Raw genomic sequence first — 27,475 nt, forward strand, 5'->3', positions numbered from 1 at the left:
ATGCAAAGAAACTATGGCTATGATACTGTAGTTGTTGGTGCAACAGGCAAGTCAGAAGGCAGACTATTATTTAAGCCTTTGAAATTTTAAAATTGAGGAATAATGGGTGACACATCAGTTCTTGTATTTACCAGGAGCACCAAGTCTTTAATTGGTTGAGACTTGTTGGAGTAATTGGAGGTAGAAATAAAATTTAAAGACAGAGAGGTAGAAGTATTGATACCAGAATCTAAATTTGTCCAAACTGAAGTGTTATTGTTAAAGGAAGTCGAGCCAGAAAAGAAAGGTATTTCACCTGAAAGTGAAGCTGCAGCGGTGCCTTTGATATGGGCAGGGGAGGTGCCTGGAAGATCAAAGAGAACTGAGCCAGTGAGAATAGATAAGCCAGGATTGGTTACCATGCATCCATTCCTACCAGGAGACTGGGTGTATGCCAAATCCTGGACATCCAAACCACTGCAAGAGAAGTGGAAAGGACCCTTCCAAGTTCTGCTGACCACCTACACTTCAGTGAAACTGGAAGGAAAAGAAGCCTGGATTCATTATTCTCAGATTACGAAGGCACCTTCTATGTGGAGAACTGAACAGGCTACCTTGCTGATGAAAGTTAAGATAAATAAGCAAGCATAATATATAAAGTAACTTTGCTGGTAGGAATTTGCTTTGTAGGCTATAAAGGATGGAAAAGTAATGTACGTTTACAAATAGTAGGGAGCTAATGTAACTAATTCCTCTGCTGTAACTGTACTCAGTTACCAAGAAGCATGCAGATATAGTATCCACTAGCAGGAATATTGTTAAACCAGTCAGGAAAAAAAAGTAGAATTGGCAACAACAGCAGTCTCGCATGTGTTTATATGGAATACAAAAACAAATCCAGCACTAAAAATGCACAGTAATTTCCATTGTTTATGGTCTTATGGGGAGACAACCAAACAAATAGCACATGCCTTGGGGTAAATTTACCAGGCATATCCAAGTGTAGAATAAAATCGAATCATTCTATACTTCCATTTTGCAATTTTACACAGGGCTTAACCAAACAAGACACCAAAAATGTGAGAAGAGGCACTTATAGACACCAGGTGTTTCCTTATAATTATCCTTTCTAAGCATACCATGCTGTCTCTGTAACATGTAAAACCAGTGACTGTTCCCCAAGGATCCTTCATCTTTGTCCAGTGACTTCTATTGCCTGGCTCCTTTTTAACATTCCTGCATGCATCTCAATTTAAGGAATTTGCCTCAGCTTTCATTATGTCAGCTGTACAAAAGCATTCAGGATTTGACCAGTTCAACTACCATTCTCTTGTTTTAGAGAGCTAGTAGTTACTCTCCTAATGGAATATGATGTCTACTTTCTAATTCACAATGACATGATTCAAAGAAGAGCTCCCAGGGAGTGGAACCTAACCTATAAATGGACATTATGAAGGGGAGATAGAATGATAGAATTGTTAAGGTTGGAAAAGACCTCTAAGATCATCATGTCCAACTGTCAAACCATCACCACTGTGCCTACTAAACCACATCCCTATGTGCCACATCTACCCCTTTCTTGAAAGCCTTCAGCGACAGTGACTCTACCTCTTCCCTGATCAGCCTATTCCAATGTTTGATCACTCTTTCAGAGAATGATTTTTTTTCATAATATATAGCCTGAACCTCTCCTGCCACAAATTTAATGCCAATTCTTCTTGTCATATTACTAATTACCAGAGAGAAGAGACTTATCCCCACCACATTACTGCCTCCTTTCAGGTAGTTGTATAGAGCGATAAGGTCTCTCCTGAGCCTTTTCTTCTCCAGACTCAAACCCCAATCCCAGCTGTTCCTCATAAGACTAGTGTTCCAGACCCTTCACTAGTTTTGTTGCCCTTTAGAAATGCACTAGGGTTTCAGCATCTCTCTTGTAGTGAGGGTTCCAAAACAAATGCAGTACTGAAGGTACGGCCTCACCAGTGCCAAGTACAGAGGGATGATCACCTCTCCCAGTCCCAGTGACTACACTGTTTCTGATACAAGCCAGGATGACATTGGCCTTCTTGGCCACCTGGGCACGTTGCTGGCTCTTGTTCAGCCACCTGTCAACTAATACCTCCAGATCCTTTTCTTCTGTGCAGCTTCCCAGTCACACAAGCCTGTAGTGATGCATGGGGTTGTTGTGACCTAAGTGCAGTAAGATCTAATTAAAACAATAATGTTTTCCTGCGAGTTTACAGATGTCTGCTTCCAGGGTACAAGCACCAAATTCTGTTTGAAACTCCTTTATACTTTTTCATCTGCTGCACACTCCAGTGTTTATAAATAAAAACAGTCTTTTCTTCCCCATTCTTAATCATATGGGGAGAGGAGGAGACACCAATATCAATTCTGGAAAGGGAATATGTTGCAAGACAAACCAAAGCTACTGGACTTGAAATAGAAGGAAGAACAAACTTTTAACATAGCAGCAACTATAAAAAACAAGGGATTACAATACCTACTTGTGCAATACCAAATCTCAGTATTAGTACACATCAAGACAAATGTAGATGACAAAAAAAAAAAAAATTACCACAGATATCTTAACTGTAGGGATGGAGAATGTTTTCAAAATTTAAGTACATTTTTGGTGCTCGTATTGTCCTATTGTCATACTCAGGGCAAAAAAAAAGAAAAACTTTACAATTCCGTATTCACAGTAGAGAACTCTGAAAAGTTGCTTTCTGCTACTGGTTAGTTTATGTCAGTTTTACACAAGCAGAGATAAAGATACTACGAAGTGGCCTGAAGTATTATATATATATATATATATATATATATATATACTGGTACGAGTTCTTTCTAGATCCATCGAAGAACCAAGGAAAGCTCTTATCTTTGTAGGCTGAGCTTGGGAAATTCGTTTGTGCTACCCAATCCTTTTGATTATTACACTAAAATAGCTTCCTAGCACTGATTTATGTTGGCCTGAAGAGGCTTTTCTGACAGAACAGCCATTTAAACAACAGCAACTTAGAAATGGGGACATTTCTTAAAAGAATTCCCAGTTGACACAGCCATGCCACTCCAATCTTACAACATTACAGTGTGCAGCAAGACAAACTTCTGACATTAACTCCTCCTTCCATCTGTCAGAAACTTCCTTTCCTTTACCATCTGTTTTTTAAGTCTGGAGAGTTCACTCTCAAAATTTTATCAAGAACCAGAAACCTGCCTTATAATAAAACCGATATTAATGTCTTATTTACTTAGCTTTACAAAATTACTGAATTATTCTAACACTCCTGATAAACTGAACGGTATAGTTAAGTATATCAACTTTCTCAAACTATAACAAGATGTTCCCTAGAACTGCAGAAAGTACCTATGTGCAAGGGATATTTACTTGTTTGCCTACATCAGCAAAATTCTTTCAGAATAGCTCACGTATGTAAAATTTAGTCTGACTTATCTTCTTGCTCTCTCGTTATTCCAAAAGCAGCACCACTGACATAAACTAGGGAAAGTGGTTTTGATTCTTCACTATAGAGAAGAGAATTAAGCCTAAAGTGAGGTAAGTTATCACATTCTCAAATTTCTAATGCAGTAATAGACTTTCTCTTTCAAGTTCTTTCAAGCTTATGTCTATTTTGCGTCATTCATATACCCGCTGCAGAAGCAGACTAATGTACAGTGGTAGCACAACAAGACTTAGACTTTGATAACTGTTCTTTCCAAGGCTTTTCCCCTTCTAACATTCACTGTAGCAAATTTAACATCTTCAGTGGAGAAGAGAGGTCTTAGAAAAGGAGACTTTGATGAGTTTTTAAGGTTCTATTTTAAGCAACCCACATAAAAAGTTACGAAACAGACAACTTGAAACACATTGAAGACTGTGTTTTGAAAACACATTGTTGGGTTCATTACTTCACAGGATATCTGAAGTTATCAGGTCAACATTATACATGCTAGGAGAGAACTACAATATGAGCAGCAAACATCAAAAGATACGTATGTTACAGTTAGCATATTAACAAGCTTCAGGACAGTTTTTTAGTCACATTAAAAAAACATATCTGAGTGACTATACCCAAGAAAGCAAACCAGTCTAGGCTATTAGAAGAGAATCCCTACTACTAGCTCTGTAAGAAGGCAAACGTTAACTTCAACAATTCATTCATACTTTTGTCTGGGGAAATATTTTGTCTATACACGCATAGACATGCACACATATGTGCATACGTACATATGTGCACACACACACACATTTCTACCACTTAACCAGATTACACAAAAATTGTCCCCCAAAGGAAACAAGATAAAAACAGGTTATTCTTTGTAAATGTGGCCACAGAACCCTCAAATGTGCACACCACACAGCTTTAACTCTCGTGCTCTGAGGAATTCTAGAAACTATTGCTCTGTAATTTATAGGTGTAGAAATGGAGGTGAGATCTCATGTTCAGCATTGTGTAATGGTATATCTGAAAATAAACTAAAGTAAAGAAAGGGAATGCCATTGTCCAAGTGAAGGTTATATTCTTTTCCTTAGATAAGATCCCAGGATGGGGTTTAATCAGCAGTACAAGTACCTTAGCACTGTTCTGCTCAGGTACTTCCAGCAGCAGAGGTTACTGAACAGAGGTTGATTCTACCATCGCAGACTCAGCCCATTCAACCTTGTTTACCATTTTGATACATTTTCAGCATTTTGATGAAATTGCTGAAAGGTCAAAAATGCTAAACAGGCACTAATTACATTGCTTTCTGTTTTTTGTTTTTTTTTTACTTTTGCATGTCTCCTTCTACTTAGCACAGACCTTTATATTTCCACTAATGACCATGTCTGCATTTTAAATCATCCTCCTTTGCTCAATTTGTAATTTTTTTCTCTCCATTTTTTTTTCCAGATTATCAGATTTCGTACTTCATTTATATTCATTTAAATTCATACATAATTTCATTAACCTTCAATTTCAGCAATAAGGCTAACTCTTCTTTAGTCTGGGTTCCTTTTTCTGTAGAAAAATAGTGCCTTACAAAAAGCTATCTGCTAGTGTTCAGAGGAATGAAACTAGAAAAACCTAATAGATTCAGAACTTCTCTGAATACTAATATCCTTTTTCAAGGTAAGTCTTTATCAATGGCTTAAATCATTTGCCCACATTTTGAAAACAGTTTGGTCTTGAAGGATTTATGCCCTCTCTCTTTGGACTTCAGTATCCACAGTGCTGCAGGAAGAGAGCTGTATAACACTGACACTGGTGTCCAGTAACACCATTCAAATCATTCTATTTTCTGAAGCTGCACTGAGCACTTTGATGTAACAGTTTTCAACTCATGTCTCAGCCTTACCAGTGATCAGCTTTCTTCCTGATGGATAGATGTGACAAATGCCACCTGCCTCAAAAACTGAAACATTCATTATTTCTAAGTAATCAACTAGAACAGTTAAAGTCAGAGTAAAAATACTTGAAGTTTTATGGTGAGATGAAGATTCCTACAGTACTTTTGCCTGTTACCTGCATAACTTTTATAAAATGTTTAACAATACCAGAAAGCTAATTATCACAGAAGAGGATATAAATGGTATGTGCTCATTTTAAAAAGTACCTCTCGGTGGCATCAGAACTGATTGAGGTTTTTAAACATTCCTATTATGGAATACCCTCGTGCAAGTTTCTCAGACTTTTCTGACTCAGTGTTTGCTGTTCATTTATTCCAGAAGCCATCCAGCTTACTGTAAAACTGTCATGGGTTTATGATTTTTGATATTGGTATTCCACATCATAGCATCATGTAGTACACTGGGAGTTAAAGAGTTAATGCTCCTGTTCCATGGATTGTTGATATTTCCAGGTACCTGGTTCTGAGAAGAGAACTACTACGTATCCCAGAAGACTTTCACTGTTCCGTTTCCATTTTCCATTTTCTGTTTAGAGGGAAAGATAAAACTGTTCACAAGTCACAAGACCACCCCTTCTATTATGGTCTCTGCGGTGTGTGCTCCCTAGCTGTTTCACCTTCAGTATTAGAGTAAGACCTAAAGTTTTGGACACTCATTTATTTATTAGCTTCAATTCCAGTTATATTGTATTATATTGCGTTATCTCGCATTCCACTATCATATTTAGCAAATTAGTTTTCTCCCTTAGCTCATGGCTGCTTTTTTTTTAGGCCCATCTCCCTGCCTTTTCCATAACCCCCCCTTCCCCTCTCCTGAAACATGGATCCATGGGTCCTCTGCCCCAATTAGTCAAAGAACTGGGCCAAACTGGCACATAAACCACTGACAAAAACCTGTGCTTGTTTAATGCTTGCGACAAGCTGAAATTTCACAGCACACTCTAGCGTGACAGGCGGCACATCCTAAACACATAATAACAGGAAACCAGGCCATGGTAGTCCTGCAAAATACATTCGTCTTTCTTATTTTATATTTAGTTTAGGTTCCTAATAAATTACTTGTGAGTACAAAAAATCTACTTGTTTTGTATCTCTGTCTTTAGTTTCTTCCTTAACAGTATTTTAATACAGTAACTTCAATTCTGGCCAAAGGTTAAAAAGGAATGCCCTCAAGATAGCTACTTCAAGTTTCCTGCAAGCAAAACTTAGGTGGGAGATGGAAACAGTATACGACTCCAGCAAAAGAACACCATCATGACAGCATATCCTTATTTATCAGAGGCCATTCAGGAGATTGACCTCAAGATGAAAACACAGGAAAACAAATAATTGATTTTGCTGCTTGTAGATAGATTTGTTTCAAATGCATTACTTCTCTTTCCTTCTCTCTCAAACTAAGGGGAATTCATTTAACTGCTTCCCCACGGTGCAAACTACAATAAAGAAACACAGCTATCAGCATCAGGAGCACAGAAGAGAAAAAAAAGTTTTTGCCAGATCTGAATTCAAACTTTACATTGTCCTTAGGTGGTAAGAAGGACACATATCAACAGTACAATTCTTCCTTTCACAGGCCACCTAAAAATCTGGCCTCTGCTTCCCTCCTTCCTCCTGCCAGTTGCCCTGGAATGTACCTTGGCAAGGCTCAATTAATCATTTCTTTCCTGGTCAACAAGGTCTCCTTCCCAGTTCCTGACTTACTACCTCTCTTTCAGGATAATAGTAATGATTCTATAATGATGAAAACTCCAGTGAATATGTTTAATACAGCTGAAGGCCTCTGATTGACCTCTGTGTTATTGACAATTATATTATTTCCTTCATGTTCTATTCATAAATTAGCATTAAATAGCATACCCTGAGTGAAATCTGCACTGCCAATGTTTGTATGTCACATTGACCAAAACTGGCATCAAATTACAAGCACACCTGAGGGAAGAGAAGCTCTTTTTGTCTCTCATTCTTTCTTCTGGATTATGATTTTACATGACACCTTTAATGTTTTGCTGCTCCTCCTCTAGTGTGAGGGGAATTAAGGACTGTTGTATTTTCACCAAACTTACAGGAGAGTACAGTGAACCACAGCAGATGTACAAAAACCAGCAGACAGAGATTCATTTGTTTCCCAGTTGAGAAAAGTTGAGAGATGAAATAAGATCTCTACTGTTAGTCAGGCTTCCCACACCTCTTATGTCCCTGAACGTATGGGCAGGGTCCAGGAGAGCAAAATCCCTCCCACTCTAAGAGCAGAGCAAGTCAGATATTGCCTTATGAGACTGAACGTGTACAAGTATATGGGGCTGGACAACATATATCCCTGGTTCCTGAAAAAGCCATCTAATGTGGTTGCCAAGCCACTCTCCATCGTATTTGAAAATTTGTGGCTGCCAGGAAAAGTCTCTGGTGACAGGAAAAAGTGAAACATCACTTCCATTTTTAAGGAAGGGAGAAAGGAAGACCCAGGGAACTACAGACCAGTCAGCCTCACGTCTGTGCCTGTGAATATCATGAAACAGATGCTCCTGGAAGAGATGTTAAGGCACATGAAAGTTCAGGAGGGGGATCCAAAACAGCCAGCATGGCCTGACCAATCTGGTAGCCTTCTATGATGGAGTAATGGCATTGGTGGACAAAGGAAGGGTAATTAACTTCATCAATCTAGACCTGTGCAAGTTCTTTGACATGGACCCAGACCACATTCTTTCCTCTAAATTGGAGAGAGATGGATCTGAAGACTGGACTACTCAGTGGATAAAGAACTGATTACAAAGTAGCAGCCAGAGGGTTGTGGTCAAGAGTTCAGTGTCCAGGTGAAAGTCGATCATGAGTGGTATCCCCCAGGAGTCCATCTTGTGACCAGTGCCGTTCAACATCTTTATCGATAATAATAATGGGATTGAGTGCTCCCCAAGCATGTTTTCTATGATACCAAACTGAGTGGTGCAGCTGATAAAATAGAAGAAAGAGATACCATCCACTGGGACCTGGGCAGGCTTGAAAAGTGGTCCCATGTGAACCAAATGACAACAAGGCCAACTACAGGGTGTTGCACCGTGGGTGGAGGTGATCCTAGATATTTGTTCAAAGTGGGAGAAAAATTCCTTGAAAGCACCCCTGCAGAGAAAGACTTGGGGGCCCCAGTGGGCAAAAAGCTGGACATGAGCCAACAGCTTCCTGGGCTGCAACAAAAGAAGGGTGGCCAGCAGGCTAGGGAGGTGATTGTCTCCCTCTACTCTGCACTCGTAAGGTCCTATCTGGAATACTGCATCCAGGTCTGGGAGCTGATGCAGAGGGTCTAGAGAAGGGCCACAAAACTATCAGAAGGCTGGAGCAACTCTCCTAATAAGAAAGGTTGAGGGGGCTGGGTTTGTTTAGCTTGGAGAAGGCTTCAGGGAGCCCTCATTGTGGCCTACCAGTACATGGAATCCTAAAATGGCCTGGGTTGAAAAGGACCACAGTGATCACCTAGTTTCATCCCCCCTGCTATGTGCAGGGTCGCCAACCACTAGACCAGGTTGTCCAGAGCCACATCCAGCCTGGCCTTGAATGTCTCCAGCGATGGGGCATTCACAGCCTCCTTGGGCAGCTTGTTCCAACCTCTGGATGAAAAACTTCCTCCTGATATCTAACCTAGACCTCCCCTGTCTCAGTTTAAGACCATTCCCTCTTGTCCTATCAGTATGCACACTCCTAAACATCCATTCCCGTACCTGTCTATATGCTCCCTTCAAGTACTGGAAGGTCTCCCTAGAGCCTTCTCTTCTCCAAGCTAAACAAGCCCAGTTCCCTCAACCTTTCCTCACAGGAGAGGTGCTCCAGCCCTCTGATCATCTTAGTGGCTCTCCTCTGGACCCATTCCAAGAGCTCCACATCCTTCCTGTACTGGGGGCCCCAGGCCTGGACACAGTACTCCAGATGGGGCTTCACAAGAGCCGAGTAGAGGTGGACAGTCACCTCCCTCTCCCTGCTGGCCACCCCTTTTTTAATACAGCACAGAACACAGTTGGCCTTCTGGGCTGCAAGCACACACTACTGGCTCATGTCCAGCTTCTTGTCCACCAGGACCCCCAAGACCTCCACAGGGCTGCTCTCAAGGAGATCTTCCCCCAGTTTGTATAAATACCTGGGATTGCACCAACCCAAGTGCAGCACCCTGCACTTGGCCTTGTTGAACCTCATTAGGCTTTCATGGGTCCACTTCTCCAGCCTGTCCAGGTCCCTCTGGATAGCTTCCCTTCCTTCCAGTGTATCGACTGCACCGCTCAGCTTGGTGTCATCTGCAAACCTGCTGAGGGTGCACTCAATGCCACTGTCTATGTCACTGATGAAGGTGTTGAAGAGCACTGGTCCCAAGATCGACCCCTGAGGGACATCGCTTGTGACCAGCCTCCACCCTGACACAGAACCATTGATCACAACCCTTTGGTCATGTCCAGCCAGGCAATTCCTAAGAGGAGGGAGACAAGAGATAGACATTTTACCTGGTCTAATAGTGACAGGACATGGGTGAATGGCTAAAAAGAGGAGAGATTTAGGTTTGATGTTAAGCAGAAATTCTTTACTCATAGGATGTTGAGGCACAGGAACAGGTTGCCAGGAGAAGTTGTGGATGCCTCATCCCTGGAGGTGTTCAAGGCAAGGTTGGAAAAGGCCATGAGCAACTTGATCTAGTGGGTAGCATCTCTGATCATGACAGAGGGGTTGGAACCAGATGATCTTCAAGGTCCCTTCCAACCTATGCCACTCTATGACTCTATAAGTAACCACTGAACAAACAAAAGGACAAAGACCAATTATAAAGAAGCCCTTCCTAGTGAAAAGTCTGGGATGATGTTCTGCCTTTAGCAATCCAAGCAGATATTTGCTATTTCTGGGGGTCCAGATTTCCCTCCTTTGATCTTTGTAGTCATCTTCTAGGTAGTTTGGACAGACTCTAGAAAATAAATTAATGCTTACCTCCTTGAAATTTGTTTTCACAACTTTATAAACATCTATCCTTTCAGAAAAGCATAACATTAAGAGAATGTATGCAAAGTGCACTGATGCAGAAAAAGTGAGGGAGGAAAAGCCAGACCTCTTCTTTGCTGACATTGATCATTCAGATCCCAATGCTAGTGTTTCATGAAGGTATAACGAATGATGTAAAGAACATCAAGCCGCTGCACCATTTTCCTTCTTGAGATTATCAGAAAGCAAGATGTTGTCTTCATACTTTTTGGAACTGACAACACATATCGGTGTCTCAAAAGCCTTAGTTCATTTCTTAATGAGAAACACTGCAGCTAAATCTAGTTAGCCTTATACTGTTTTCATGGAGTAGAAATGTGTCCCTGTGAACCTACTCCTGGGTGCACTTTGCCTCTTATGTTTGTAACCTCTGATTTCCAATATGAGTTCTATGTTTCTGATGCTATAATTGTCAACTTTTGCCTCATCTTGCACTTTAATCTGCAGTCTCAGATGTCATCCATTTGGCTCAGAAGCCACTCTCAAAAACAAGGTTTCTTTTCTTTTCCACACTACATAGCATCTGACTGTGAGAACTAGGCTAGCAAGGATTCCATAGCTCACACAACATTATATATAGGTAAACATTTTCATTAAAAATAAATAAATAAATAAATAAATAAAAACAAGTTATCATACCATATATATAGAATTATAGAATCATAGAATCACAAAGGTTGAAAAAGACCCACAGGATCATCCAGTCCAACCATTCACCCATCACCAATGGTTCTCACTAAACCATGTCCCTCAACACAACATCCAAACATTCCTTAAACACCACCAGGCTCGGTGACTCCAGCACCTCTCTGGGCAGCCCATTCCAGCGCCTGACCACCCTTTCAGAGAAGTAGTATTTCCTAACGTCCAGCCTGAACCTTCCCTGGTGCAGTTTGAGGCCATTCCTTCTAGTCCTATCACTCATCACATGAGAGAAGCGGCCAACCCTCAGCTCACTACAACCTCCCTTCAGGTAGTTATAGAGAGCAATAAGGTATATTTTGTACCTTGTTCTAAAGTAATTTACTCCCCTTGTGTAGGTGCTTGCATTACACCTTTCTGGTAAGTAAAAATAGAGGAGACAGTCTGGAGACAGAATAAGTGTGCTAAATAAACATGTAGTTCAGCAGCCTATGAGATTATAACATTGTAATTACTTTGAGGTACTCTTCCAGTCCCCGTAATATCATGCAGAGTTACACTGAGTACAGAGTTTTTCCTCAATTCCTCAGTCTTTGCGTCCCTTTCAGGAATATACAGTGTAGTCTCAGCTGAAGGAAGGAGGCTCCTTCTTGACCAAAAGGTTCCAGTAAGAATTTGTATCTCATCTAAGGGAAGACTACATGCCAAAGTAATTCCATCAGTGATTTGGATACTACCAGAACCATGTGATACAGCCACTGCTCAAACTGGGCATACTGCAAAAACTATGAAGGAAGCACACAGCGAGTCCAGCTCTTATCAGTTGCAAGGAGGTCTCTTTATCAGGACTTTTTGGGAACATTGTTTTGGATGTTGTCATCCCATATCTTGAAACTAAATAACCTGAGATTTGGACTTCAGTTGAGAAGTCTCTCCAGAACGGTAGGCAATAATCCAGGCATAGAGGACAGATGAAGTAATATCTGATACTACAGATGACATTTTAGTCCGCAGATCACATCCACACAAAATATTTTGTTTTACCTGGTAGGACCGGAAAAAGGATAGATGGTTTCAAAATAATAATAATAAAATAGTAATAATAATAACAACTCTCCATGTAAAAAGTACTTGGATTTCAAATTAAATGAGTCCCTGTCAGTGACATTCTGAAAGAGTCAAAATGGGCTCCTCCTGTAGGATTGACACAGCATGAAGAAATGAAACACTATGAGGTTAAATCAGGTCCCCATAGTGACTCTATTATTCTTTGACTGTTCTTCTCTACTGAATCTTTGAACCACCAATTTTAATTTATTTAGAAAAGTTAAAACATGACCCAGAAAAAAAGCCAATAACCCACATTACACATAAAGCCATAACGCTGTACTGCCCCTCTTTTCCTGAGTAATTTCATTTCTATATCCATTAAGAGCTTGCCTTCAATGGAAGTACAATTAATTAATTAGTCGCTAGTATCTTGCTGAACACTCTGAACATTTCTGCAGCTCCTGCATTTGGTTACGTCAATATTTAATCTAGAAGAAAGAACTTACAAATGAAAAATAACATACAAAGAGCAGACAAAAGTCATGTGGAAGGTGAAAATGAAGAGCCTTGAAATAGAATTGGAATTCTTTATACATTAAATACTTTCTCAGTAAGGATTCTTTGTGTTTCCTTTTTAAAATGTAGCTTAAAGGAAAAAAAAAACAACAACAACAACTCTTCAAAAAAGAAAACTGTATTAAAATTTGGATCACATCAGATTTAACTATAAATTTCTGTGCATTCCAGTATCCAACTATCCTCTCAGTTAAAAGCACACTCTAAGGAGGTGGGAGGGAAATATGATGTAATATGATTTCTAAATTTTACCTTATATACTCAGGGGATTCGGGTTTCTTAGCATCTAGGAGAACATATGCCACAGCCTAATATCCAGCTTAGAAGGTTTTCTAAGTGTACAAGTATTTTCAGAAGAATGCTTTCAATGTACTCTGATTTTCAGAGAGTTTGAAGTCATAATATGCAAGTAATTAGAAGTGTAAGTTTTCCAGTGAGAACAGGAAAAGAAGAATGCTTTGTGGCAGGGTTGTTTCTAACTTATTACAAGAAGGGCAAAATGTGCTTCTCCACCCACCATTGGCCAAAAGAAAAAAAAAAAAAAAGGAAGTTCAAAGAGTTTTCAGGAATCCAGCAGCTAACAGTCCATTCATCTTTGTCAAATGCATGTAACATTCAAGTCAGAGTCGCAGTTTCATACTAAAAACTCACCAATTCTAATTTTTCTTCTCAGTAAACATAGACTGAGAACACACACTTCTGGGAAGAAGCTCTGGTTCTCATATATGCCCTGCCAGTGCTTGACATGTTAAGCCAGATTTTAGTTTACCATCACATCTGAGGTACAAAGATGCTGACAGAAAGAATTTAAATAAGCAGCTCTTTAGCTCTAAAAAGTTCTGATCATAACTGATCAAAACACTGAAATAATGCATTGAAATGCAAGTGTGGTGCTATTGGCAAGAATTCTTGCTACTTATTTATTTATTGCTTTTATTTTTTTTTTTCTTATTAAGTACTATGCATAAATTCCTTAATGAAAATATCTTCTGCATAAAGATGCAACAGAAACCCTATGAACATTATGCAGAAATTGCTACATCTACAATATATTTAGGGCAATGAAGCTCATGAAAGGTCTGGAGCACAAGCCTTATGAGGAGCAGCACTGGGAGTTGGGACTGTTTAGTCTGGAGAAGAGGAGGCTCAGGGGTGACCTTATCACTCTCTACAACTACCTGAAAGGAGGTTGTAGTGAGGTGGGGGTCAATCTCTTCTCCCAGGTAACTAGTGATGAAGAAACATGATCAAGAAACATGTAGATGTGGCATGTAGGGACATGGTTTAGTGGACATGATGGTGATGGGTTAATGGTCGGACATGATGATCTTAGAAGACGTTTTCAATCTTAATGATTCTTCTGTTTCTTAACAACTACGACTTTATTTTGTGCAGAATCGTGTAGCAAGGTTAATGATTCTTATTCTGTTTTTCCATTCTTATCAAGAAGAAAAAAAGTTACAATTATATTTTTAACTCTGTGAACTAGTCCTTTACAATTGACTTTATCTGAGTTGGAATTAAAAGGAGTTTAAAACAATTTAAAATAAGAATACTGTTCTCTGATGAATTCTATGTAATTCTTTGCCTTCCAACATTTCTTCAACCAGTTCAAGCTTGGTTTGGGTTTACTAAGCTTTTGAATGATATGCCTATGCTGTTATCCTGACAAACTCAACAGAGGTGCAGAAGACAAGAAGAACCAAGGAACAGTGGAATCTCATTCAGAGCTTTGGTTCCAAAAGGGCTATCTGATCACTCCTCTGAGAGGGTTTATCAGTGTTGTTTTTGTCTAGACCCTCGCATCTTGAAAGTCTTCATGTTAAATATGTAAATGCATTCCTAAATACAAATCCTTTCCAAATTAGAGATGACGAAAGAAAAGCCATCCCCATACTGTTTTGACATGGTTCCACAAATTCTGCTTTTACACCACTGGTTTAAAACAACTCAACTCTAAAATCCTACAAGTTTTGTTTGGTTTGAGACTGATTATTTTCTGTTCTAAGGTGTGGACACTGTTGGTGTAACTAAAACTGACCAGAAGTCAGTGGGAAACTAGTCAGGACTGAGTCTGGGGAAGGTAATGGATAATGTGTCTCAGGAACAGTTTACAAAGGACATTATTTTGTATCAGAGTAACTGGCAAACCTCATCTTCCTCCTACTTAGACGTTTTTAAATTACAGGTCCTTAAGGTAATAGATCAACCACCAAATTAGCTCTGCATAGCCTCAGCCCTCCTCCAGTTATCACCGTTACTGGTGTCATGACACTGGAAGAGCCAACTGAAGTTCTAGGCAGTATATATTTTTGACAGCATGTAGTTCTTATATCACTTATGAGCAATGTAACACTTTGGTTTGCTCAAACACAAAGGCAAGAAATAAGAGTTCCAAATACTTTCATGATGGGCTAGAAATACAACCCTCTGTGGAACAACCCGTCAAAATTACAGCTGTGTGAAATACACGTCAAAATCCTCTAATTGAACTAAATCATTCATCTCCTTCAGTATCATCTTCCTTTCTCTCTCTTGCCTCCTCCCCAGTCTCTAGGTACTGATGCCACCAGGCATATGCTTAAATGAAGCCCTTGGATCAATGCATTCAAGGCCAGGACATGATTAGTGAACTGCTGAAGCACCATACTGAAAACATGTATTGAAATCCCATAAACTGGCATAACAATCTAGAGTGAGCCTTCTTAAATCATACTTGGGAACCTTCAAGTACAAAGACCCAAATGGTTCTAATTTCCCTCAATGTGATAGCCATAGTTAATACCAGACTTGGCAGGAAGCAGGCATTCCATGCCCGCTGGGCTTATACAGACATGAAAAAGAGTTTATGCTTGACATTCCCTTTAAAAACTTAATGAAAACCTTTTGCCCTTTCAATTCCCAAGCATACATTAGTTTCTGAGAGTCTATTACTTTAAAAATGCATTTGTTGGCTCTGATTGCTTGGATAACTGACAAAAAAGAAGTAAGGTTAGGCTTTTTATTAGTGTTTTGTGGTCAGATGATTGAGAACAGTGAAAAACAAAGGCAAGATACTGGACTGCACATTCACTCTCTGGCCCCATAAAAATCGTTTTTGATAAATAAAAGGTGGTTTATGACACCAGCCTCTGATTTATCATTGCCAGTTCTCCATCAGTTAGGAGAAAGAATATGGAGTATTTCCCAAATTCTATCCTGTGTTTTCTTCCCTGCATTGTTACACACAGCCATCGATATCGTGCCTGAGCCAAACAGACAATTAAGATCCAAAAACAGTTTCCTCAGGTGCAACAGTCCATTTTCCATCAGCCATGACCTCTATCCCTGCCACAGATACCACAGAGAGCTAACACCTCCACAGTGTTAGACACATTTGAAATAGATCAGTTCTGGAAATGTTTGTGAATGACAGTTTTCTCCATGTAGAATGTACAAAAAGGCCCGGACCAGCAAGTTGTGAAATCAGGATTCTCTTTTAAGTCCCACAGTCAAAAAATAACCAACCTGGCTCCTCCACTATGAAATCCATATGGAAACAAAGAAGATTACATATTGCTCTATGGGTGTCAAAGTTCCTCAAAAATGGCATGGCCTCAAACCGTGTGTAAGAAAGTGTACATAAAGGCAAAAAAAAACCTCTTAAAAGTCACAGGAAATGAACAGGTTTGAGGTGTGCTCTAAATCCAGCATGATCATGATTTACTACTTTGTATTATGCTATTCAAAAATGAAAAAAAAAAAAAAAAAAAGTTTGGCCTTGCACTCGAGTGCACTCTGGGGTTTCAAATTAACTTGAAATATGAATAATAACCAATGTGGATTTGTGGGTACATTCACACATGTACTCACATGTATATATAGAGATATATGCTGGTTTTTGTAATATATATATATAGGTATAATAGAACTAAACCCTTGCCACAAGAAATGCCTGTATTCGCATCCAGGGAGTAAAGGTGCAATTAGAATCACCATTATAACTGAAGTTTCTAGGAAGTCACAAAGAAGTCCTAACTTTCATGACTTCAAACGGGATCTGGGACCTAATTATTATTTCTTAAAGCACATTGAGTCCAAAAGGTTTTTAGAAAACAGCGTTGCCTCAAGGAAATGCTCTTCTTATATTACCAGCTGGCTCACATGGAAGCCAGAAAACATTACAGTGGAATAGGGGTTCACCTTTCTTCAGAGAAACAGCAACTTCCATGACCATGCAGAAGCTGGGCCAGTGGGAAGATCTATACACTGAGTAGCACTGTCAAGGAGCAAGGCATGTTCAAAGTTTGTCATTACTTAGTATTTGTTAATAGACTCAGTTTAAAAAAAAAAAAAAACCAATTATCAGACTTAACAACTGTCTGACTGTACCTTGAAGTAGCTATTCTTCCTATGGCAAGATCTAAGGGTATGATAAGAGATCTTCACAGAATCAGAATGGCATGGGTTGGAAAGCACTGTAGTTACAATCCCCCTGCCACAGGCAGGGTTGCTGCCCAAGGCCTCGTCTAACCTTGCCTTGAACACCTCAAGGCATGGGTCATCCACAACTCTGGGCAATTTGTTCCAGTCTCTCAACGACCTCTGAGTAAAGAATTTCTGCCTAACATCTAATCTAAATCTCCCCTCTTTAGTATACAACCATTCTTCCTTATCCTACCGCTATCAGATCACGTAAAAAGTCTGTTCCTCTCCTGTTTATAAGCTCCCCTCAACTACTGGAAGGCACAGTGAGGTCTTCTTCTCCAGGCTGAACAAGCCCAGCTCCCTCAGCCTTTTTTTATAGGTACTCTAGCCCTCTGATCATCTTTGTGGCCTCTCCTGGGCTTGTTCCAACAGTTCCACATCTTTCTTGAGCTGGGGGTTCCAGGCCTAGACAGAGTACTCCAAGCAGAGCCTCATGAGGACAGAGTAGAGGAAGACAATCATGTCCTTCGCCCCTTTTTTTTAATGTCATTAAAAGAAACTGTAATTGATGGTTCATAATAAGGAGAAAACTCAAAGCCTTTGAGATAAAAACATGACAGGGCAGGAGTGAATGAGGGCATCTATTTACTTCAGGTATTTCAGGCTTCATTCAGTTTTTTGTCTCCACATCTGGAACAGCTCTGATAAACAGTAGTGGTAATTGACTCTCTAAAATATGACAGCTATAACAGCTATTCATGCCTTTAGCCCAAAATAGAAAATCTTTAATAAAATGGTATTTACCTTTAACTGCAAAGAATGTACAATAATAGAACAGCCAGAAACACATTATCATGGAATGCAGTACTGATATAGCTCTAAAGCACATAGAACAAAGTAAGAAGATCTGTTCTAGGCTGTGCTACAAAGCTGTGGGTTTTGTTTTGTTTTGTTTTGTTTTAGTGTTTTTAGTGTTTAGTGTTTTTTCACCATTCCATTTATTTTATTAAAGGCAAGATGAAAAAGTACCCAAAAACTGTGTTGTGACAGAGAGAGTGGATAATCTGCAACATTGGAATTAAAATGATGATTTGAAAATAACCATACTTCTTACAAGCTCACTTCTGAGATCACCATATGCTTCATTTGAAAATAACTCTTTAGATACGAATTTTATTTTGAATATCAAAATAAAATTGCTATCGACTGTGAAGGCAGAAGTATACTCAACTATTATCACAGACTCAAAGAACAGTTGAGTTTGGAAGGCACCTCTGAAGCTCATTTGGTCCAACCTTCCTGCTAAAGACACCTGGAACAGGTTAAATGGGACCATGTCCAGGTGGCTTTAAAGAACTCCAAGGAGGGAGATTCCACAACATCTCTGGGCAACTTCTTAGAGTACTCAGTCACTACTACACTAATGAAGTGTTTCCTGATGCTCAGAGGAACATTCTGTCTTCCTCTGTGCTTATTGCCTCTGATGCCAGGCACCACTGAAGAACTTGGATTCACCGTCTTTGCAATCTTTCTTCAGGAACATGGAATATCCCCCAGGGGCTCCTCTTCTCCAGGCTGAACAACCCGAGCTGTCTCAGCCTCTTCTCATAGCAGTGATGCTCCAATACCATCTTCTTTGCAACCCACCATTGAACTCTTCCCAGAATGCTCAGGACTTTCTGTCTGGTCGGAGAAGGAGGCGGAAAGTGACAGAAACTGGGACAGTACTCCAGGAGTGCCCTCAGCAGGTCTGGGTAGAGAAGGGTCACCTGGTGATACTGGTATTGTAAAAAGCAGACAACAGAATTGCTAGCCTTCTTAGCGACAAGGGTATGTCGGGATCCATGAGATCCCCCATATCCTTTTCTGCCAAGCTGCTTTCCACATGAGTGGATTCCTGGACACACTGGTGCATGGGGTTGTTCCTTCTTAGATGCAGGACTCCGCTCTTCCCCTTGTTGAATTGCATGAGGTTCCTGTCACCCCCAGTCTCTAGCCTGTCAAGGTCACTCTGAAAGACTGCAGGGACATCTGGTGCATCAGTTGCTCTCCACATTTTTGTCATCTGTGTATTTATTGAGTGTGCACTCTACTGCATTGTCCAGATCACTAATGAGTATGTTAAACAGGACTGGACCCAGGACTAGCCCCTTGGGTACACTCCTAGTTACTGGCCTTCAACTAGACTTTGTGCCACTGATCACTACCCTCTGGGTCCAGTCATTTAGCACATTTTCAGTTCAACTCAAGCTATCTGACCTGACCCTCTACTACCTGGGGTACATTTTCCTGGCTCCAGCTTTTCCCCCTGGTCCCTGGGGCCTGAGATTTGCAAAGATCAATCTTGCTAATAAAGTCTGTGGCAAAGAAGACATGCAGTACATCAGCCTTTTCTATGTCCTGTGTAACCTGGTGCCCTGTTTCATTCAACAATGGGCCCACGTTTTCTCTAGCCTTTTTTTTCTTTTTTTCTTTTTTGATCACATATGTACTTACAGAAGTCCTTGATGCCTTTGACATTTTGACATCCCTGACCAGATTCAATTTTGTTTGGGCTTTAGCTTTCCTAACTTTATGCCAGATACTGGGACAACATCTCTGTATTCCTCCCAGATTACCCATCCGTGCCTCCAACCTCTTTACACTTTCTTTTTGTGAGGTTGGCCAGGAGCACTTTGTCCATCCACACAAGCCTCCTGGCATTTCTGCCTGACCCACTGCTTGCTGAAATTGATCATTCTTGACATTAGAGAAGTTGTTCCTTGAGTATCAGCTTTCTTAGGCTTCTTCTTCCTTTCAGGGCCTTATCCCATAGGATTCTCATAGGACTCTTCCAAGCAGACCCCTGAAGATGCTGAAGTCTGCTCTCCTTAAGTCCAGGACTGTGAGCTTGCTTTTCACCTTCCTCCATTCCCTCAGGTTCCTGAACTCCACTATTTCAGGATCACTGCAGCCAAGGCTGCCTTTGACCTCCTCATTCCCAACAAGTCCCTATTTGCTGGTGCGAATTAGGTTTATTAGAGCACCTCCCCTCACTGACTTCTCTTCCACTTGGAGAAGTTATGATCAGCATATTCCAGGATTGGAGTGAAACTTCCTGATGGGAGAGGCTTCTGCTATACTGTCCCTCCAGCAGACATCAAGGTTCAGGAATTCTCCAGGAAGACAAGGGCCTGCAAGCACGAGGCTGTTATTACATGTACACAAAGGGTTCATCTGCTTGTCCTTCCCAGTCAGGTGGCCTGTAGCATAATCCCACTATAATGCCACCTAACTTGGTTCTCCCTTTAATTCTAATCCATAAACGCTTGACCACCACCTCATTCATCCCCAGGCAGAGATCCATGCACTCCAGCTTGTGATTCACAAAAAGAACACCACATCTACTTTGTCTCCCCAGCCTGTCCTTCCCAAAATGACTGCATCCTTCTATTGCAAACCTTCAGTCACAGGAGCCATTCCACCACATCTCTGTGATCCAAATAAGATTGTAGATCTGCAACCATACACACCTGTCTAACTCAACTTGTTTACTCCCCATATGATGTGTGTTGGTGTATAGACACTTAAGAGCAGCATCCCAGCTCATTATTTTCCTAAAAAGTCTTTGAAGGATTTCTGCATAATGGTACTTTGTAGGCATTTATTTGCTAATCTGCAGCTCCTAGAGGTGACTCTGCTTGATTCCTATTCTGCTGATTAAGTGACCAAACAGAACATTTAATTAAAGCAGTTGTTTAAGACAAAGACCATTAAGGTGTCTGCTTACATTTCAGTTACTTCTCATTCTTTCTGTCCTTCTATGGCGAGAAAATTTGCACTGCGCCTTCTATGTTGAACTTCCTTTCCCAGTTGATCTTATAGCTTCTTAAATCATTTAAAAAGAATGAAGGGGTTTCAAAAACATATATCATAATGATCTGTTGTGGTTTAACCTGGCAGGTGACTGTGAACCACACAGTCATTCACTCACTCCTCTCCTTCCCAGTGGGATGGGGGAGAGAATAAAAAAAAGAAAAAAAAAAAAAAACCAATAAGTACAACTTGTGGGTTGATACAAAACTATTTACTCAGATAGAGAAAAAGAATAATAATTATGACAAATACATATATCTATAGGTATATAACAAGTGATGCACAAGCAATTGTTCACCACCAGATCAGTGTCCAGCAGAAGAGAGCCAGATGAACTCCCACCCTCTTCAAAATTCCTTCTGCTTGATGTGATATGACATGGAATATCCCGTTGTCCACTGTCCTAATTCCATTCCCTCATAGCTCCTCAGGCCCTTTGCTGTTAATGGCCTTGGGTCTATACAATATTGCTTAGCAGGCAACTATAAACATCAGTGTGTTATCGACACTGTTTTCACCTAGAAGCAAAACATAACATTATACCAGACACACTGAATAAACAATTTCATCCCAGCTGAAACTAAGAAAACTAGCAAAAAATAAATAAATAAATTCACAAGGATTCTCATTTTATTCTGACTTTTGTGTTGCATAACAATACAAGGAAATAATGCTAAAGACATATGGGACTGTGGGCTATTTGCTTAATATTCAGTCCAAAACCATTAGAAGTATTTATTCCTGGGAAGAACTAGTCTTCTTCCTATTGTTTTCATCTGTGCAAATAAAGAAATCTTCAATAGGAGTAGCCACAAAGCTCCCACAGGGGCAAGATGGACCATTGAACTGTGTGATATTGGTGACTGTTCTCTGAGTAGAGTAACAGTCTCATATTTGCATACTTTCTGCCAGTCAGAGATGTTAAGATGCAATATGGAAACCTACTGTACAGCCAAGATATGCAGAGATTGTTTCAGACTGTCCTTTTTTCCTGTTTTGCAAAACTTTGTCCTATTTTTGGCTGAGATAGTGTTTTCTTCATAAAGGCTGTATATATATATACATATATATACATTTAGATGGTACTGATAATACACTGATGTTTTAGTCCTTTCTGAGCAGTGCCAGCACAGAATCAAAGAATTCTCAGCTTCTCACACTGCTCCGCAGGCAAGAAAACTGGGAATGCACAAGAAGCTGACAGGGACACAGCAAAAACAGCTGACCCAAACTGGCCAAAAGAATGTCCCATAGAAAACTGCATCAGATTCAGCAGCAAAAGCTGGGGGAAAGAAGGAGAGAGAATACATTTGGAGCAATGCTGTTTGTCTTCCCAAGAATCCATCATCACACATAATGAGCCCCGCTTTCCTGGAAATGGCTTAACCTGCTTCTCAGTGGAAAGTAGTGAATTAATTTCTTGTTTTGCTATGCTTGCATGTGCAGTTTTTGCTTTACCTAATAAACTATCTTTATCTCAACCCACAAGTTCTCACACTTTTACTTGTCTGATTCTCTCCTTAATCCCAACTGGGAAGAATGAGCAAGCAGCTATGTAGTACTTAGCTGCTTACACAGGTTAAACCACAGTGAAGTGACGACTTATTATTTTAAAAGTAGTACGCTTTAGTGGAAAAGCACTAGGCTGAGAATCATGAAATTTGAAGCCCTACATATTGTTTTTAATTTCAAAAAAGTTGCTGTACTTATGCCACTTAGCAATTCGATTTTCACTATTGCTTATTGGCTTGCTACTACAAGATAGGCCTGTTGGTACTCGGCCTGATCTTGTTCAGCATCTTCATCAAAGACCTGGATGAAGGGATAAAGAGTTTGCTGATATACAATGCTGGAAGGAGTGGTTGAGACACCAGAAGGTGGTGCTGCCATTCAGTGATACCTGGACAGGCTGGAGAGCTTAGCACAGAGGAATCTGATGAGCTTCAACGAGGACAAGTATAGAGTCCTATACCTGGGGAGGAATAACCACGTGTCAGTACAGGTTAGGGGCTGACATGATGGAGAGGAGCTTCGCAGGGAAGGAACTGACTGTCCTAGTAGACAACAGGTTGGCCATGAGCAAGCAGTGTGCCTTTGTGGCCAAGAAGGTCAGTGGTATCTTGGGATGAATTAAAAAGAACATGGACAGCAGGCCAGGGGAGGTGATCCTCCCCCCTCTACTCTGCTCTGGTGAGGTCACATCTGGAATATAGTGTTTAGTTCTGGGGTCCCCATAAAATGTTCATAAAATATAGGGATCTTCTAGAGAGAGCCCTGCAGAGAGCCACAAAGATGATAAAGGGCCTGGAGCATCTCCCTTATGAGGAAAGGCTGAGATTCTTGGGTTTGTTCAGCCTGGAGAAGAGAAGACTGAGAGGTGATTTCAACAGTGTTTATAAATATCTAAAGAGGGGGGATTCAAATGGATGGGGCTAGGCTCTTTTCAGCTGTGCGCAGTGACAGGACAAGGGGTAATGGGCAAAAACTTGAACAAAGGAAGATCCATATAAACACAAGGAAGAACTTCTTTATTGTGAGGGTGACAGAGCACTGAAATAGGCTGCCCAGGGAGCCTGTGGAGTCTCCTTTTCTGGAGATACTAAAGACCCGCCTGGATGCTTTTCTGCTCAACCTACTGTAGAAAACCTGCTTTTAGCAAGGGGGTTGGACTCAATGATCTCAAGAGGTCCTTTCATGATTCTGTGATTTTATAGCAGGCCTGATATATTTTAAAAATGAAAACTAACTAATAAACAAAAAGAAATAAAAGAAAGACAGGAATGTTAACCACACTCCCTTCCAGGAGTCAAATTTATGCTATTTTCCCCTCAAACTTGCATTAACACCTTTTGACATATTCTGTGATAGAATGTTTAACATGAAAATTACTTCAATAACCCAGCGGTAGAAATTCAGATGGCCTAATGTATAATTATGAAGGCTGCTCCAAAAGTAATGCTTCTTATTTTACTACGTTGATCCACAGTGTCAGAGGTGGATGCTGGTGGTCTGGCAGTAGAGGTTGAACCTTTCCAACATTACACTACATTCTGTCATTGTGCAACAGATGGCAGCATAGGGAAAGTGAGAAAATGGCATCTAACATGGAAGTGTGTATGAACCAAAGCTGTGTAACTGAGTTCCTTCATGCAGAAAAAATGGCAGCCATTGACATTCATTCATGCTTGCTGAACGTTTATGGAAACCAAACAGTGGATATGAGCACAGTGAGGCAATGGGTGGTGCATCATAGCAGTGGTGACAGTGATGTGAAAGACAAGCCATGTTTCAGATATCTATGCAGATTACTACAAGTACAGCATGCAGGCTCTTTTTTATCACTGGTAAAAATGCATGGCTAGTGGTGATAACTATGTTGAAAAAATAGTGTTTTGAAGCTGTCAATGTGCTCTAATAGCGTGCTCTTTGTATCTGTTGTAATTTCCCTGGAAATAAATAGGAGGCATTACTTTTTAAGCAACTTACATATATATCTTTCTTTTAGAAGAGAAGATCTACAGAAATTCAGCAATAAATAAATCTCGTATTTCAAGCTCTTATTTATTGCTTCCTTTGTACGTTCCAGATAAAAAATAAAGCCACTGACATTAATACATTCTGCCCACGTTATTCATTCCATTATAGCAGCATAAATTGGAGACTTTGCCAGTTTTTGTTGTTGTTGTTTTTGAGAATTATTGGCTTTAATTTATATTAACTTTGAACTACTTAAATGTAATTGGCTTCAGAGAGGAAACACTTGCTTTTTACATTAATATTTGAGAGAACACAGACCATTCATTTCTTGAAACTCAGTATTTTATCTAAATCTCTCTCACTCACTCCTACCACCTATAAAGGGGTATCCTAACAGACTGGTACAAATAGAAGTATTGTATTTCTTCATCCTTGTTCTTGGCATTTCCCTCTTCCCATCTTGTAAGTAGTTTAGCTTCTTCTCTTGCTCCTGAGTTCATTGCTCAAAAGGGTTCCTTTGGCTATTCAGGATGTCTTAGCATGGAAAGGAAGAATCAGTTGCAAACTTGGAGGCAAAAATCTAGATTAAAAGAAGTTATCCCCGAGCACTATTATTATTATGTACTAACTGGAGAGTTCTCGGAGCAGCAGATTCTGAATTATCAACCCCAGACAGACAAAAAACCCCGGAATGGAACCTGACTAACCAGAGTATGGTGCGACAGAACTGTCATGGTGAGCAGGTACCACAGCACTGTGAGAGTTTCTGTGCAAACTGGATTACTTATACCTATGTCTTTGTAACATAAGTTCTGGCACAAAAAAGGAGAACAGGGCATGCGTTTTGCTCCCCAAAATCATATAATATAGAGTATTTTCTTAATGTGTTTTAAGAGCATTCAGCAAAAGTAGAATCACAGAATGATTTGGATTGGAAGGGACCTGAAAGACCATCTATCTTCTAACCCTCTGCAATGGGCCGGGACACCTCCCACCACATTAAGTTGCCCAAAGTCCCAACCAACCTGACCTTGATCACTTCTAGGGATGCAGTTTCCACAGCTTCTCTGGGCAAGCTGGTCCAGGGACTCATGGTGAAGGATTTCTTCCTAGTGTCTAACCAAAATCTACCTTCTTTGCTTTAAAAACCATTACCTGTCATCATATCACTACACTCCCTGACAAAGAATTCCTCATCTTTCCTATATGCCTCCTATACAGTTTCTATAAGGTCTCACCAGAAGTTTGTTACAACAATTTTTCTTTTTATTATAATATTAGAATTTTCAGATTTAATATCATGACTAAGGGCACAGGCTAATGTTTCCTTAACAAGCGATCACTGGAGATCACTGGATATGCTTTCAAATGGAATAAAGCTCCTTTTTCTGAGTGAAGGCAAAAATTTCAACCTTTTAAATGAGTCACTTGTCTAGGATTGAATACTGGCCATCTTACACCTCAGAGGAAAGTAATTCTGGCAGGAAAATGTACACTCAGATATTTCCTTGGCAGCTTTTTTTACAATAAAATGGTTATTTGAAACTGCTTGTTTTGAAACGTTATACACAGACTAAAGGAGATGTTTTCATAGAGCACATATGAAATGATCAAAGGGAGCCTGAAACCAGTAAAGATTATTTAATGCACGAATCCACAGCTTACCTCTTGTGTGGCATATTATTCATGAATTTCTGGAAAACTAATCCTAAAAGGTTTCAATAGAAGTGATATGTTTTCAGAAGGGATTTGAAATGAGAGGATGCTTACTTAAGCATGTGAGAGGGAGACCTACGGAGGCACATACAGCTTGAGTCAACAAAAACATTTAAACATATGTTTAACTTAGAACTGTTGCTGAATTGTGGTTTTAGAGGTAATCCAGGAGGAAATGCATGAAACTTCAAAGGTCCAGAGGTTTGCTTGGTAAACCAGAAATACAGATGCATGAATGAGCCTCTGGAATGAGTCGTGTGGTACTGAAACTATCAGCTGGTACTCTAGAGACATTTCTGTTACTTTCCATTTCCAATTGTGCCTGAGAAGCTGCTTTGCTGGCAGTTTTTTCTACTTTTGTTCTGAGTCAAAGTCAAAAGCACGACATGAGATCAAAGGGGTTTAAAACCAAAATAATTTAAAATCGGTCGAACCTTCATATACATGAAAAGTTTTGTATTCTTCAGTACGCAAAGACGCTATCGAGCATATATCTTGCCTCTCTTGCTTTTCGGGTAGAGGCGAGTGCTGATTGCCACCACGCACACCCAGAGTGACGCCCGGTGCGCCCGCGAAGGGCGCACGCACCGCCCTGTGGCTTTCTGACCGGGCGCGGGGCTCGGGGCGGGCGGCCGCAGCCCTGGTGGCGCCGAGCCCCTCCCAGACGTCCTCCTCTTTGCAGAGGCTGGGGAGCAAATATCACGTACCTTAATCATCATCTCGACCCCTTCTTGCGCCGAACGGCGGTGAGGCAGGGGACGCGGTTCCCTCCCGTGGAGCATCAAACTCATCCGGCCGCCCATGGGGCGTCCCCACTGCCGCTTCTCGCTTTCAGCGCGGCCCTTGTGGCTCTGTCCTTCGCTTGCGCGCAACTCGACCTCCTCAGCCGTCGCCAGGAGCCATGAGGCACCCGCACCTGCTCGGTCGGTGTCAGGGCTTTCTGTGCCGGGTTCAGCCCTCGCTGTCAACTGCTCCCAGAGCTCCTTCGCTGTGTGCTTCCCTTTTTGTTATCGGATCTAGGCTGAACGCACCGTGCCCGCTCCGAGGCCAGGACAACAAATCAGAGAGCCTGTGCCTAAAGCTGCGTCTCCAGCTAAGGAAACCTAGCCCGCCCTGTCCTGGTGGGAGGGTTTTTGGATGGTATGGATTCAATAACAACGAAACTGAAAACTCGCGAAGCAAGCTGTTTCAAGAGTGTGTGCTGCTTTTGTGAAGAAAAGCAAACTTTCCAGCAATCTATCACTGAGGCAAGCCAAATGGGGCTCAAATACCAGAGTAACTTGAGAATGAAAAATAGGTATTTAAAGTCAACACTGAGAATGACTTTGAAAACAGAATTTCAGAAGGGGAGAACCTACAGGAATTTCCTGCCTCT

At 40.7% G+C, this 27,475-nt stretch overlaps 1 protein-coding gene across 3 annotated transcripts in view; it reads right to left on the minus strand.

Annotated features, from left to right (window-relative positions):
• The window catches only part of TNS3 (tensin 3), a 224,864-nt gene extending 197,649 nt beyond the window's left edge, over nt 1–27,215 (minus strand). For all 3 annotated transcript variants that reach the window (XM_040683154.2, XM_015275852.4, XM_015275851.4), the window contains exon 1: nt 26,808–27,215. In XM_040683154.2, the coding sequence (XP_040539088.1) occupies nt 26,808–26,903 (96 nt within the window). In that variant the 5' untranslated portion in view covers nt 26,904–27,215. The remainder of the gene's footprint in view (nt 1–26,807) is intronic.
• Between the last annotated feature and the right edge of the window lie 260 nt (nt 27,216–27,475).

The sequence above is a fragment of the Gallus gallus genome, chromosome 2 (assembly GCF_016699485.2).
Source record: "Gallus gallus isolate bGalGal1 chromosome 2, bGalGal1.mat.broiler.GRCg7b, whole genome shotgun sequence".
NCBI lineage: Eukaryota > Metazoa > Chordata > Aves > Galliformes > Phasianidae > Gallus > Gallus gallus.